Here is a 16,080-nt window from a genome sequence, read left to right as displayed (position 1 = left end):
GACGGTCGTATTTTGGGCAAGGAAAGGAAGGAATCGAAACCTCTTTGAAAATAGCAATAAAAAACGTACCGGAAATCCTTTTTAAAAACCTGGAGAACGGAACAAAATGAAAAGACAATGACGAAAAAACAAATGACGGTCGTATTTTTGGGCATGGAAAGGAAGGAATCGAAACCTCTTTGAAAATAGCAATAAAAAACGTACAGGAAATCCTTTTTAAAAACCTAAAGAACGGAACAAAATGAAAGTACCATGACGAAAAAACAAATGACGGTCGTATTTTTGGGCATGGAAAGGAAGGAATCGAAACCTCTTTTAAAATAGCACCCCCAAAAAGTCTGTGTAGTAAATCCTTTTGAAAACTTAGAGAACGGAACAAAATTAAAATACCATGACAAAAAAACAAATGACGGTCGTATTTTGGGCAAGGAAAGGAAGAAATTGGAATAACGAAACTCATTTATAGTTATCGTTAATAGAGTTAAATCCTCATGTCTCTTGGCAATAGTTTGGCGTCAGAAACCGGTAGATACTATAATCTGGCAACAGTGCTCTCTCCCTAAATCCTAAATCTTCTTTCTCCCTATACCCTAAATCCCACTCCTTAACATAACCATAGGAACACAAGAAACACCACTGTACCTGTATATGGGTGTTCCGAGCGCGCCCCGGTAGAAGAGCACAAGGATAACGTCGTCTCCGGGGATGGGCGGCGCCACCTCGCACGGCAACATCACACGCTTGCCCTCCAGCGACCGAACCTCCGTCAGCGGGCCTAAGGGAGAGAGAGAGGGAAAGAGACATGTTAGCTGTGAGTGCTTGATATGGAAACGTTTGGAGGGAGGATGATTTGTACAAGGAAATACAGAAGGAGAGCTTGATTTAGAAACGTTTGATATGTAGGAGGGAAAGAGACATGTTAGATTTGAGTGCTTGATATGGAGACGTTTGGAGGGAGGAGGATTTGTAGAAGGAAATGTAGAAATATAGAAGAAGAGCTTGATTTAGAAACTTTTGATATGTAGGAAAATCATGAGGAGAAGGGAAAAGGAAGGTTAATTCAAGAATGTTTAGTAAGGAAAAGGAGGAGAAGGAGATGAAGAAGAAGGGAAAGAAAGCTTGATATAAAAACGTTTAGTTGGAAGGAGGAGGAGAAGGGGGAGGGAAAAGTAGACTGACTGAGAAAGGATTAGTAAGGAGAAGGAGGAGGAGGAGGAGGAGGAGGAGGAGGAAAAGATGAGGAGGGAAGGAGACGTTAACTTTGGAGAGCTTGATTTGGAAACGCTTATGTAGTAGGGAGAAGGAAGAAGAGGAGGAGGAGGAGGAGGAGGAAGAGGAGAAGGTGAGAGTACTTATCAACTTTGGAGAGCCTGCTATAGAAACGTGGAGGAGGAGGAGGAAGAGGAGGAGGAGGAGGAGAGGAAAGGGGACATTTTCTTAGAGGTATTTGCAGTTGAAACGGTAACCAAGGAAGGAGGAAGAGGAGGAGGAGGAGAGGAGAAAGGAAGAAGGGAACGATGTGTGTGTGTGTGTGTGTGTGTGTGTGTGTGTGTGTGTGTGTGTGTGTGTGTAACCAGAATACTTCATATTTCACACAGTCTGGAGAAGTTGAGAAGACAAGGAGAAGGAGAAGGAGGAGGAGGAGGAAGGGGAAGAGAGGAGGAGAAGGTAACTAGCGAATATTTATCACGAACTTTGAGCAACAGAGAACGAGAGGGAGCGAGGGAGCGAGGGAAGGGAAGCGTCGTGGAATCGGTAACTTCGAAATATATATAAGTTATGCAATTGGAGAGAGAGAGAGAGAGAGAGAGAGAGAGAGAGAGAGAGAGAGAGAGAGAGAGACACACACAACACTTCCTCACTCCCTCCCTCCCTCCGCTTCACCCCCAACAAGTACTCCGGCACATTAAAACGCCTCTCAAGTTGTCAGAATCAGGCCCGTGAACCCCGCCACCAGAGTCCTCTTGCGGGAGTTCAGATCAGGTATGGTCCCGGGATACGCCTTTGCAACGGGTCCCGGATTTTCTCTTCATTCAATGTCAATGTTCTCGTGCTTCTTCAGTTTTCACTTGGCTTTTTTTTTCACTGATTTTGCACTTGTGTTTTAATCTTCTGAACTCGCTGTCTTTCCCTCCAGAGTTTTTTGTCAAGTAACTTTTCCTTTCTTTTATTTTCTTACTTTCCTTACTGCTATTTTTGAGTAGTAATATATCAGCCAGGTGTTCGTCTGTGCCTTCCTTTTTTTTCGCAACAAAGGAGACAGCTCAAGGGCACAAAAAGAAGGAAACAATAATAAAAAAAAAGCCCGCTACTCGCTGCTCCTAAGAATCAGAAGAGGTGGCCGAAAGAGAGGTCAATTTCGGGAGGAGAGGTGTCCTGAGTATGCCTGTTGTACAAATGTGTGTTCCTTTCTATTCGCCATGGTTCCTAAAGGCTGCCTCGACAGTCTTACCACCTCCTCTGTGTACCCTTGATGTTCAATGTTACCAGATAAACCTACACTTGTTTTATTTTTACGATTTATATATTTTCCTCTTTTTTCAAGTTCTCTCTCTCTCTCTCTTCATCTCCTAAATGCGCTTTTTTTATCAGGTTATGGTTCGTTTTTCTTTCTTTTTGTTCTCTCTCTCTCTCTCTCTCTCTCTCTCTCTCTCTCTCTCTCTCTCTCTCTCTCTCTGTCTGTCTGTCTGTCTGTCTGTCTCTGTCTGTCTGTCTGTCTGTCTGTCTGTCTGTCTGTCTGTCTGTCTGTCTCTCTCTCTCTCTCTCTCTCTCTCTCTTCTTTATTCCTCTTCTATCTACGTTTTTTTGTCTCTTTCTGTTATTTCTTTAATTTCTTTCACTATTTTTTTCTTTTTTCTTTAGTTTTGCCTTCCATTCAGCTAACAGACACGTTCTCCTTTCTTTCTTTCTTTCTTTCTTTCTTTCTTTTCTTTCTCTCGTTACACATTTTTGGTTGTCTTTGGTTCAGTGGGGTCGTTGTGTGTGTGTGTGTGTGTGTGTGTGTGTGTGTGTGTGTGTGTGTGTTTTCCTGTTTTTTTCCTCTTTTCCTCTTTCCTTTACACACCTTTTAACGTGAACACTAATTCTTTTTTCCTTTCTTTTCCTCCTCCTCCTCCTCCTCCTCCTCCTCCTCTTTCTTCTTTTTCTCTTCCATTCTTTATTTTTCACGCTCCTTGTCGAATCGAATTTAACTCTTTTTTTTCTTTTTCCTTTTCCCTTCTGTTTTGTTTCTTCCTCCTCTTCTTCTTCTTCTTCCTCTTCTTCCTTCCATTGCTCTCTTCCTTTCCCCTCCTTCCCTCTTTCCGCTTCGTCTACTTTTCAACCAATCTCAATTCAACCTTTTATTTTCTCTATCTCCTCCTTCTTCCCTTTCACCTCCTTCCCTTCTTCAGTCCCTTTCATCTACTCCTCCTTCATCTCCCTCTTCTCCTGTTTCCCTCATTCTCTTTTTTGGTCATTCTATCTTCCCTTTCTCCTTATTCCCACAATGTTCTCCTCTTTCACCTGTTTCTCTTGTTCTCTCTCTCTTCCCTTCTTCCTCTCCACCTCCCTCTTCGTTTCTCTGTTCTTCTCTTTTCTCTTGTTTCCTTCACTTTCTCTCTCTCCTTTTCACTATCCCTCCCTCTTTCATTCTCCTGTTCCTCCTCTTTCTCTCTTTTCCTTTCTCTTTCTATTCTTCTCTTCTATTCAATCTTTTCCTATCCTTTTTGTTTCCTTTTCCTCTTTCTCTCTTTATTGTGAAGTTTTCCTTACTCCTTTCTTTTGGTCTCCTCCTCCTCCTCCTCCTCCTTCTCTTCTTCTATCTCATTCTTTCATTCTTTGTTTCCCTTCCCTATTTCCTTTTCCGCGCCTCTCTATTCTTTTCTAACATCCAACCTTCTCTATCTCCTCTTTTCCCTATCCCTTTTCTCTTCTTCTATTCCTTCTTCCCTCTCTTTTTCGCCTTTCCCTTCCCTTCTATTCGCCTCTCTCTGCTTCTCTCTTAAGCATCCAACTTTTCCTATCTCCTCTTTTATCTTCTTTTATTTCTCTCTTTTCCTCTCTCTTCTCCTTCTCATATTTCCCTCATTCCATCTTCCTCGCCGTCCCATCCTTCTCATCCTCTCGTCTCTCACCCTCTCCCATCCATCCCTCCATCCCTCTCGCATGCTCCTCACAACCAACAGATTCAGCACTTCAACTATTGCCGGCCAGCGCAGGACGGCCAGGCAGGCAAGGCAAGGCAAGGCAAGGCAAGGCTCCCCACGGCTGCTGGCTACCGTCCGGCTGGCCTGACAAACACGAGACTGAACACATGCAAATCATTCCTTTCCCCGCTCCACGAACGCCGCGCACGTTAGAGGCGGTGAATGGGTTCGTAGGCGACTTGTGTTATGGGTGGAAACGTCGTGGCGAATGCAGGCAGAAGCGTATGTGTAAATGTGTGTTTTATTGTTGTTTTCAGAGTATAAGAGAAGACAAAAGGAGGAACAGATACATGATGGGAGATTGGATGAAAGCGCAAAAAGATAAAAATGAAATAGACGGGAAGTTTTAGTCTCAAATCCGTGTGTGTTTTGGTGTTTGTTTTTGAGGTAAAGGAAAGGAAAGGAAAAACAGTGATACAAGGGTGCTCTCAAAACCCAGCTCTTAGAACAGACGAATTAGAAACGGAATAAGATAAAAAATGGATGCAAGGTGTGAAGTCTGTCTGAAGGCGGTGCAGAAGTGTACGAGTATGTGTGTATTGTGTATGTGTGTGTGTGTGTGTGTGTTTTGCGTGTACGTGTTTGTCGTGTGTGCGTGTTCTGCGTGTGCGTGCGTGTCGGCGCGGCGGGGACGGAGAGGCAATCTAATTTTCAACTTTTAGGAACGGTCGGGAAAAGAAATTCACGGCCGATGGATAGAGAATGGAAGACTCTTACGAACGTTTCTCTGTCTTTCTGTGTGTGTGTGTGTGTGTGTGTGTGTGTGTGTGTGTGTGTGTGTGTGTGTGTGTGTGTGTGTCTTCGTCTGTCTTTCTTCATCTAAATATCTGTCTATCTGTCTGTCTGTCTATTTCCTCACCTATTTATCTGTCTATCTGTCTGTCTGCCTATTTCTTCATCTATTTATCTGTCTATCTGTCTGTCTGTCTGTCTGTCTAACCTGTATATCACAAGTAACGAACATGTATAGGATAAGTACTGGATAGAATACACATACGAGAGGCAGGATAAGCAGGTGGCGACGTCAGGTCATCAAAGACAGATGGTAACTTGAACCCGTGAACTAATTAACAGCTGAAACTCGAACCCTCCGCCTCGCCTATACAAAGACTCGGTACAACACGGGATTAATTCACTACCGGCAGATTAGCAGACTCATCCTCGCGCCCTTTCTATGTACGGAAGCAAGTGGGCGCTGATTAACCGGAGCTCTCTGTGTCTCGCCTCCTTTGAAATGCTTAATCAACGCGTTTTGTATGGGAGGACACGAGAGGGTGAAATGACAATGTGATCTATTTCCAGGCGTGAAAGGTCGACACGGAAGCTGGTTATGGGTGAACTTTGACAGTTTTATATACGGTTGAATTTATTTTTTATTTTTTAAGGAGATATAAAATGATAAAGGAAGTTAGATTATACTCCAAGATGCCTAAAAGAAGGTCGATGGCGGTTTTGTCCTAATAAAATATGAAAAAAGAAAGTTAGATTGTACCATTCGATTATTAAGATGCAAAAAGGAAGTTTGATTGTACTGTTAATGATATAAGATAAACAATATAGGAAGTTTGGATTGAAAACATATGTAGAAAAACACTGATATGAGAGATTGAATAGAGGTAGGCAGCTTGTTTTCATCTTCGTTCAAATTCCACATATATTACTTCGATTATTATTATTTTCTTGACAAACTTGCGCCATAAAGAATACTACGAAGACAGTTAATAGGTTAGATATACTCATTAAACCATTATAAGTGATCAATTGATAACTCTTAAGGGAACAACAATCATGAAAAGCGTAAAAACGGAAAACGTGAAAAATAATTGAAAGATCGTAAATTGGGATAATTGATATGATTAACGTAAACATTAAAACACGAAAAAGCAGCCCATTAACCCAGTAGCTGCGGTGATCATGTTTCTTAAGGACCCCTCTAAGCAAATTAATGAGAAAAAATCATCACTCACGCCAACCATTAGTATATTATATGTATTAATGCATTTGTGATCAGTTTATGTATCCTCTATTTTTGGGGTTTATGCCAAGGCAAGAATTTGGCCCGACACTGGTATATTATAAAGCCACATAATTTATTTGGCCCGTCGCTGCTACCGGGTTAAAATCTCAGGGTAAGAAAAGGGAGTTGGTTTGCTAAGACTGTCGGAATTGATCTTAAGTGAATGCCCGAGGAAGGAAGAGCTCACAGTATCAACGTAGCTAAGAATAAGGAACATGTTTTAGTTGGATTAAACTGACCTTTGCGTGCTGAATAATGACATCAGTTAAAAAAATAAAGAAAGGAGGCGAGTGTGTGCAGAGGCGACGTGGTGTATACATTAATTGGTTGAGGGATACACACACACACACACACACACACACGTCTCATGATTATTTTCTCGAATGCATGAACTAGCAAACACATTCTCTCTCTCTCTCTCTCTCTCTCTCTCTCTCTCTCTCTCTCTCTCTCTCTCTCTCTCTCTCTCTCTCTCTCTCTAACCTAACCTAACCTCCCTCCCTCCTCTCATTTATCCATAACTGTCTGATACCTGTCTTTTCGTAACCCAGATTCCTCCTTTCCCTTCTCCTTTCCTTCCTTCCTCCCTCCCTGTTTGCTCTGTCCCTGTCCCTTCGCTTGCTTACTTTGCTTCGTCTAATATTTATCGTTAAAACATTCCCGGGGCCGAAGTCTTGAAAGGGTTTGTTAGTTAGGCGAGGGACTGAAAAGGCCGAGGAAAGGAAGGAAAGAATAAGAGACGAGGATAAAATGTGAATGGTGTAAGATATTGGTGTGTGAATTCATGGATAGATAGAAAGATAGACAGATAGAGAGAGAGATAGAAAGAGAGACAAAGAGAAATAGAAAGAGATAGATAAAGATAGAGTGGTAGATAGACATACATATAGATGGAAAGATAGATAGATGGAGATAAGGAGTAATGTATAGGTTGATGAGTTAACGATACATAGATAGATACATAAGGACAGACAAATAGATAAACAGATAGACACAGAAGCAACAATACACACACACACACACACACACACACACGACATACATACATTTTCACAGGAAGTAGAAAATTAAACATAGGACAACAACGCTGCCGGACATGCAAATAAACACACAAACAAACAAACAAACAAACAAACAAACAGGTAGACAAACAGACGTGATTATATTCTGCCAGGTAAACACACACACACACGCACGCACGCACTCATACACAGAAAATGGGAATATAGAGGTTGTAGTAGTAGTTGTAGTAGTAGTAGTGGTAGTAGTAATAGTAGTAGTAGTAGTAGTAGTAGTAGTAGTAGTAGTAGTAGTAGTAGTAGTAGTAGTAGTAGTAGAATCCATTGTTAAACCATTTCTTTCAATTATCTATAAAAAAATCGCCTTTATCATATTTCTCTGTTTTATAAATAGTCAACCCTTTATCAAATTCCGTTCTCATATATATGCAAGTTTTCCCTGGCACTATACTTCCTTACAATGCTAAATCTGTCTATCTATTTCTCTCTCTTCCAATACTAACGTAATCTACATCTTCAAAATCCTCTCTCTCATTTACGTAACTAGCCTTTCATCACATTATCTTAAATATATACTAAAATATCTCTCATTTCTTCTGTACACTGGAAAAAAAATCTTGCACTTCTAATATATGCACAAAATAACCTCTTCGTTAATGCTATGATATAAAACGCTTTAATTTCGTCTATATACAGTAAATTTCCATTTCCTCAGTAAACAAAGATAAACAAAACATTATCCTTAATATAGAAATAAATATATCTTTCACAATATATATTTCCTTACCTCTCTTTTTCTCTAAACACACACACACAAAAAAAAAATAGAATAAAATAAAATAAAATAAATAAATGAATAAATAAAATAAGAATAAAAAGAATAAAAAAATAAATAAAAAATCAATTTCCTCTACATATATACAAAAAAAATAACTGACTTTCTTATGTATATGAAAAACGTAGACAACCCCATTTCCTCTCTATGTAAACAAAACAACCAACTCTCTCTCATATCCTCAGCACACAATCAGCATCTCCTTCCTAATATCTTTCCTTCACAAGCTTGACAAACAAAACAAAACAAAAAAAATGTCCACCCGGCGACGCCAATCCACGCGCCCAATATAATGTCACGTTAATGCAAATACTCCGCTTTCCATTAATTATTTACGGTCCCATAAGTCTAAAGCGCTTTCAGATTTAGAAGAGGCGGCCGTGGATATCAGAGGTAGGGGGGGGGAGGGGAGGTGCGGGGGGGAGAGGGGGCCGGGTGCGTTTGTAATTTAATTAAACCCGCGACTTATTTGATGGATGCGATTCATATATTTGCGGCTCATAAGTTCGCGCCGATGGAAAGATCCCCGACGGCCGTTGCAAATCTCTCTCTCTCTCTCTCTCTCTCTCTCTCTCTCTCTCTTTATCTCTTCCATTGGTTCTTTTCTCTATTCTTCTTTTATTTGTCTTATTTTCATCCTGTTTCTCTCTCTCTCTCTCTCTCTCTCTCTCTCTCTCTCTCTCTCTCTCTCTCTCTCTCTCTCGACCTTTAAACCTCTTTCTCCTATCTCTTTTTCTCTTCCATTGTTTCTTTTCTCTTCTTTTTTTTATTTCTCTCATTTTCCTCCTGTTTTCCTCTTTTTTCTTTTTCTATCTCTTCTTTAAACCTCTTCCCCCTTCACTTTTCTCCTCCCTTGACCCCTTTTCTTTATTCTCTCTTTCTTTCTCTTATTTCCCTTCTTTTCCTCCCTATTATGTCTCATCTACCGTTCTTTTCTCCCTCTTCTATATCCTATTCTTTCTATATTCCGCTCTTTACCTATCCTTCTATTCCCTTTCCTTATAACTTAACACGTCATTATCTTTTACTCAAATCCCTATTATGTCTCATCTATCGTTCTTTTCTCCCTCTTCTAAATCCTGTTCTTTCTATATTCCTCTCTTTACCAATCCTTCTCTTTCCTTACCTTATAACTCAACACTCCCTTATCTTCTATCCCAATCCTTTCCTCCCTTAGTTTATTTCAGCAGCTTATTACATTATATTACAGTGAATGCTGCTCAAAACTAACCTAAATGAGGGCGGTGAATTAATTACACCCAAGTCCTCGTGTATTAGAAGCTAGCGGCATTTGGCAACACTGGTGAGACGGTCATAGGGGCAACAAATCACCGAGCGAGGCAGTTAACTAGTTCACTCGAGGTTCATATCTTTGCACAGGGGAAAGATATGACAAGCTGCTCTCCTCCTATCTCTCTGCTGCCCGAAAACTTACCCGAGAAAGAAGTTATTGAGGAAAGAAGAGCATGGTAGTGACGTCATAATAGTTGTTGTTTTAAGGGTAGACTATGCATAGACCACACACACACACACACACACACACACACACACACACACGTTGACGTATAGAAATCATAATAAAAACATTACCGCAACGTCCTGGGCAAGCAAACAGGGAAGAAAACAAGCAAATAGTCTCTCTCTCTCTCAAACACACACACACACACACACACTTTTCACAGATACAAAGAGGGGGGGGGGGGGGGCATGTACCGTACAGTCAACGAACCTACACAACACAAATGTACACTTTTCTGTCTTTCCTTCTCTCCCTCCTGTTCCTTCACCACTAACCCACCTCCTCTTACTGAACCCTTAATTAAAAAAAAAGGGGTCAGTTCCTCACTAATATAAATTTCCCCCAATGAACTCATATCCCGTAATCCAGGAAGAAGTAATCACTGTGCTTACCTCTATCTAAACCGCTCAATGGACTTCGCTTAGGCAGTGATGAGAGGGCGAGAGAGAAGCTTAGGACACGGCCGCCAGACACACCGCACGAGAGACGAACTGGCGATTTGAATTTAGCGGTGTTGCGGAGACTGCCCAGCATTGTCAGGTGCACGATAAGTATCCAAAACATACGGTAATCAAACCAGCTTAAGGAATGTCGATTTAGCGTTTTCACACTCAATAAACGTATCAGTAATAAACGGTTTTGATGGTAAGTGTGATTCGATATTTTTATGGGTTCGTGCGCGATAGTTTGGGGTTAGATATCGACAAATACAAACTACAGAGTACGACAATAAGAACACTCTGATAACACCTTATTTTCCTAGGCCTCCCTTCCTCAGTTCAAAGATGCGCGATAATTACTCCAAAAATACGATAATCAGACTAACTTTAAGAACGTCGATTTATGCTGTTAACTCGCAACAAAAACCTTGATAATTTATGGTATTAAAAATAGATATGATTGCGTATTGTTACAGATGTTGGTGTGGCCGTTAAGTAGTCGAAAAAGGCAAATACTTAGGGATGAGTACGACATTTATCATCCTCAGGTAACGCCTCTTATACGTCATTTGCCCGGCCTTCTCACCTCAGTTCAAAATTAACAACAGAGAGTGAATGTCGCGGCCCGAGGATTTATAAGACCAGCGAGTGATATGGTGTTCAAAGTGATCAGGATACATACGCTAGCCATTCAAGACTCCTTCTATAATAGTGAGGTACAAAATCATGCAATTCACTACATTTATCAAGAGAAAACATGAACCACTTAAGAAAATCGTTGGTTGAGTGAAACTGTAAATTATCCATCGTGTCTCCTGCTTGCATAACACACCACAGCCGAGAAAAGGTAAGAGAAGGGACAATTTATTAACTGCCTCCATTCTGCTGTCTCTCCCCTCCATCCCCTTTCATCCACTGTTATATGTTGTCCGTGTGTCGTTTTCTTTCTTACCTGGATATCTTACCTGGATGATCTTTCCCTATGAGCCATGCTAGAGTGAACCGTCAGGCAAAGAACGGAAAGGTCTAATCAACCAGTGCGCCAGCCTATCCAAGCCCATCTAAACAACAGTACATAACCCAATAAGATGCTGGAAAGTACATTAGGAGTTCATTCATATGGTCAGGGGAGTAGAGTGGGAGAAGACCTAGAATTATCTTCATCCCATTGCAAAGTTGGAAGATTAAAATCGCTAACAACTACTTCCTGCATCAAAACTTTATCACACAGCTTCATTTTCGCATTTTCTTTATATAGTTTCTTTGACCAAGTTCCTTTCCCTATTCATTGCCTTCCCTCCCTGACTGCCCGAATGTAGTTATCCCCGTATTATCCAACGCTTCCAGCCTTATAGATATACCCAGTACTCAACCTTACCTACACTTAACACACATATACTTTCTTATCGTCATCATAAATACGTGTTTCTGAGTAATACAGGTATCTGACGAGGTGTTCAATGCTCTCTTTATATAAATAGTGGATAGGGCGATGCTTACTCTTCTATCGTACGGTACAGGGTAACTTACGGAGATGTTATGACACGAACGCCATCTGTAGGCAAGCAAGAGAAAGAGGAGGTAACATTCGTCTCTCTCTCTCTCTCTCTCTCTCTCTCTCTCTCTGGAAAGTTTACTGAAGGCATTCCTCTCAGGTTTCTGGAGGCGGGCAGGGAAGGGAAGGGAAGGAAACAGCAGTATTTCCCAGAACCGAACCCTCGCCAGGAAAGAGGAGAAAAGAGCCTCCATGTTGCGTGCTCAAATAGTGAGTGAAAGGGAACGTTGGGAGTCCGCGGAACCACACAGTCTTGGAATCTGAACTCTTTCCTCGTGATGCTCCTCTGACTAACCTTTACCTTACACAAACTAGTACAAAGAGAAGGATTGGATCCTATACGTAAATTCTATACGGCTAAAACACACAAAAAGACATGCATTAGTGAATTTACGAAGGAATTGTGAGTTTAAAACCTCCCCTTTGCTTCTTAAACTTAATATATTGAAGTAGTTTGGCATATGATAAAGAAATAAGAAAAAGGAAACTGTTTATTATGTAGATACGAGGAAATAAAATAAATGGATATATATTAGGAAAAGTATTACCAAGAGAGAGAGAGAGAGAGAGAGAGAGAGAGAGAGAGAGAGAGAGTGTCCGACACACCAAGCGAAGCAGTACCGAAGCCTGCATATGAATAAACTAGCGGGCGAACACACGCACGCACACACACAGCCTTTTCCCACAAGTGTTCAGTGACCGCTCTCTCTCTCTCTCTCTCTCTAGTGTCTGTGTGCCCGGGAAGTGTTTGTTCGTCTGTGCGTCTGTCTGTGTCTCTGTTCTTTTGTATCTTCTTTATCTTGTGTATCTTTGTCATCTGTATATTTTATTATCTTTATCTTATTTATTGTTTTATTATTTATAGGTTTATTTTTCCTTTTAATTTTGTGTCTATGTCTGTGTTTTTTTTATCCTTTACGTCAATTATTTAATTCTCTTTCTCTCCATCCTGTATTTCTTTATAATTTCTTTGCTTTTCTTTCTTTTATTCTGTGTCTGTGTGTTCGAATGTACTTTTGTTGTCTTCATTCTTCATTCTTCACTTTTATTCCACCTTTCTCTATCTCATCTTTCTTTGTCCTCTACTTCTTTCTTTATTCTGTATTTAAGTCTGTTTGTACTTTCAATGTCTTCCTTTTCGCTTCTCTTTTGTTTTTCGTATTTCTATAACGTGTTTTTGTGTCTAGTGTTTTTTTCTTATTCTTCACGTCTATTATTTATTTCTCTTTCCATCTTGTATTTCTTTATCATTTATTTACCTTTCTTTCTTTTATCGTCTCTGTGCTCGTATGTACTTTCCTTGTCTCCCTTTTCGTTGATCTTTATTCCATCTTTCTCTATTTCATCTTTCACTCTCCTCTATTCCCTTCTTTATTCTGTATCTATGTGTGTTTGTACTCTCAATGTCTTCCTTTCCGTTTCTCTTTTGTTTTTCGTCTTTCTATAATGTGTTTTTGTGTCTTGTTTTTTTCATGAGTCTATATCTGTCTGTTGTTGTTTGTGTTCCCTGTCAGTCAGCCTGTCGGTCTATCTGCTTATTCCCTTGTGCTCTCTGTGTCATGTCAGTTCTCTCTCTCTCTCTCTCTCTCTCTCTCTCTCTCTCTCTCTCTCTCTCTCTCGTGCGTGTTGCGTCTTGTGGATAACCCCGCGACTACCACTTATACTCTCTCTCTCTCTCTCTCTCTCTCTCTCTCTCTCTCTCCACCACCGCCTCTCCTTCCTCCCCCTTTCCTCCCCCCTCTCCTCTCCATACCCTGAGACCTACACACACACACATTTACACCACACCAAGGAGGAACAAAACACAGGCGTCTCCAGAACAGGTGTGTGAATTATTTGTTATTTTCGTTGATAGTTCTATTGTATCTACAGTTTAATTACTTGTGTGTACGTCATCTAATATATCGGCCTTGTATAGATTTATTTTTATAATTTTATTTGTTTCTGATATGTTTTATCTTATGTTGTGTATATTTTGGTTAGTCTCGATAGTTGTTTTTTGTATGTTACCTTTTGTGTTTCTGTGCCTCGATATCTTAGTGAATTCCAAGCTATTGTTTTGTTTTCTCAGGTTAATTCATCCTCCTATTTATATATTTGTTTGTTCACGGATAAGTTTTTAGAATAGTAAGGCAGAAAGGAAGAGACGGAGAGAAGGCGAAGACGATGAGAGAGAGAGAGAGAGAGAGAGAGAGAGAGAGAGAGAGAGAGAGAGAGAGAGAGAGAGAGAGAGAGAGAGAGAGAGAGAGAGAGAGAGAGAGAGAGAGAGAGAGAGAGAGAGAGAGAAGAAGAAGAAGAGAGAGAGAGAGAGAGAGAGAGAGAGAGAGAGAGAGAGAGAGAGAGAGAGAGAGAGAGATAAAGAAGAAGAAGAAAGAGACGGAGCAAAAGGAAAGAAAGACGAAGAAAAGCGAGAAAAGAGAAGAAGAGAGAGAGAGAGAGAGAGAGAGAGAGAGAGAGAGAGAGAGAGAGAGAGAGAGAGAGAGAGAGAGAGAACATCCCCTCACGCCAGGTATCAACAGGGTAATGGTTCGGACTCACTTTTTTCGGCTATCAATAACCTGACAAGGGACACGCCGAGGAGGGCAGATTGGACCGTCGACTTTTTATCCCTGAGCTGCATTCTCTCTCTCTCTCTCTCTCTCTCTCTCTCTCTCTCTCTCTCTCTCTCTCTCTCTCTCTCTCTCTCTCTCTCTCTCTCTCTCTCTCTCTCTCTCGTGACCTTTTGCTTGTTTTTTCTTGTCTTTTCTCCCTACTTTACCGTCGAGAGAGAGAGAGAGAGAGAGAGAGAGAGAGAGAGAGAGAGAGAGAGAGAGAACGAGCAAATACAATAGTAGTAATAATAATAATAATAATAATAATAATAATAATAATAATAATAATGATAATAGTAATTTCTTTTATGTTATTTTCTATCATGATATATTTTTTTCCGAGCCGTGGAAGCAATTAAGTGTTATGAGTTTCCGTACAAAGGTAAAATCTGTTCCCGGGTGCTCGGCTGTTGTTGTTGTTGTTGTTGTTGTTGTTGGTAATAACTGTACCGTGTGATGGTTTGGTAGAATTCTATGGCTGACCTTCCTCTACAACAATAATAGTAATAATAATAATAATAATGAGATACCTGTAATTCCCACACTAATTGACGTCGACGCACCTGGCCGCTCTCTGACCCTTACCTGCCTACTCTTGCGTGTTACAGAAAGAGAAAGTGGGAGAGAGATGGAGGTAGATAGATACATAGATAGATAGATAGATGCCAATGTGTTCTCGTTCTATCACCTGCCTATCTACCTTCCTTCCTTCCTTCCTTCCTTCCTTCCCTCTGTTCTCCTTCCTTGATGATAGTAATGTTAATAGAATATCTCGATCAATCATCTACTAAATTAAAAAAAGAGGAAGTAGAAAAAGGAGTGTAAATTATAAAGGAAAATGTAAAGAAATAGTCACGAAAAAGGATAAAACTGTAAAGGGAAGAAAGCAAGAAAGAGAAACAAAGAAGGAAAGAAACAAAGAAAGAAAGAAAAGGAAAGGAAAGAAAGAAACAAAGAAAGAAAAAAAGAAAGAAAAAGAAAGAGAAATTAAGAAAGAAAAAAACAACGAAACAAAGAAACAAAGAAAGAAAGAAAGAAACAAACAAACAAACAAAGAGAGAAACAAAGAAAGGAAGAAGGAGGGAGTGAAGGAAAAAAATAACAGAGGTAATATCAGATAACAAGATAGAAAAAAAATAAAAAAAATGAAAAAACGAAAATAATAATGAGGAGGAGAAAGAAGAAAGAAAAGAAAAAAGTGGAAAAAGAAAAGAGAAAAAACAGATTCACTCACAAAAAGCTTTAGTAAAAAATAACTAATGTGAGGTGATTTATATAATTATCTTCATTTTTCGCTTCTTTTCATGCATTTTCTTTTGTCATTTCCTATTTTTACGAGCGAGGTGAGGACAGGAATGCGGAAGAGAGAGAGAGAGAGAGAGAGAGAGAGAGAGAGAGATGATTAGAAGAATAGAAGGGAAAGAAGAGAAGAATGAAGAAAAGGGAGGAAGAGGAGGAAGAAAGGAAGGAAGGAAATAAAGAAAGAAAGAAAGGAGAAAAGGGAGAGAGAGAGAGAGAGAGAGAGAGAGAGAGAGAGAGAGAGAGAGAGAGAGAATATATATACACTCACAAAAACTATAATAAAAATACTTAATGAAAGACTTTTTGTACAATTTTCTCCAGCTTTTAACTTCTATTCTTTTTTAATCTTTTATATTTTAATTTTTTTCTCTGTATTTTTTTATCTTTTAATCTGATTTATCTTTTTTATCGTTTTATTTTTGTATTTTGTATTTCTCTGTATTTTTATTTTTTCTGTGATTTCTCTTTTCGTTCTTCTGTTTTTCTCTTCTCTTTTTTTTCCTTCCCTTTTTCTGTGTATTGTAAATTTTTCTGTATTTTGTATTTTCCCTTTTATCATTTCTTGCTCTGTTTCCCTCTTCTCTTTCCTCTTTTTTCCTTTATTTCCTGTTTGTA

General features: G+C 39.8%; 1 protein-coding gene across 4 annotated transcripts in view; it reads right to left on the bottom strand.

Moving 5' to 3' along the window:
- The window catches only part of LOC127001340 (nephrin-like), a 190,202-nt gene that overhangs the window by 86,937 nt on the left and 87,185 nt on the right, over positions 1 to 16,080 (bottom strand). For all 4 annotated transcript variants that reach the window (XM_050865835.1, XM_050865834.1, XM_050865832.1 and 1 more), the window contains exon 3: positions 643 to 775. In XM_050865835.1, coding sequence (XP_050721792.1) covers positions 643 to 775 — 133 coding nt within the window. The remainder of the gene's footprint in view (positions 1 to 642; positions 776 to 16,080) is intronic.

The sequence above is a fragment of the Eriocheir sinensis genome, chromosome 20, assembly GCF_024679095.1.
Source record: "Eriocheir sinensis breed Jianghai 21 chromosome 20, ASM2467909v1, whole genome shotgun sequence".
NCBI classification, from domain to species: domain Eukaryota; kingdom Metazoa; phylum Arthropoda; class Malacostraca; order Decapoda; family Varunidae; genus Eriocheir; species Eriocheir sinensis.
The sequence above is the reverse complement of the archived record's forward strand: the minus strand, read 5'-3'. Positions and strand labels throughout refer to the sequence as shown.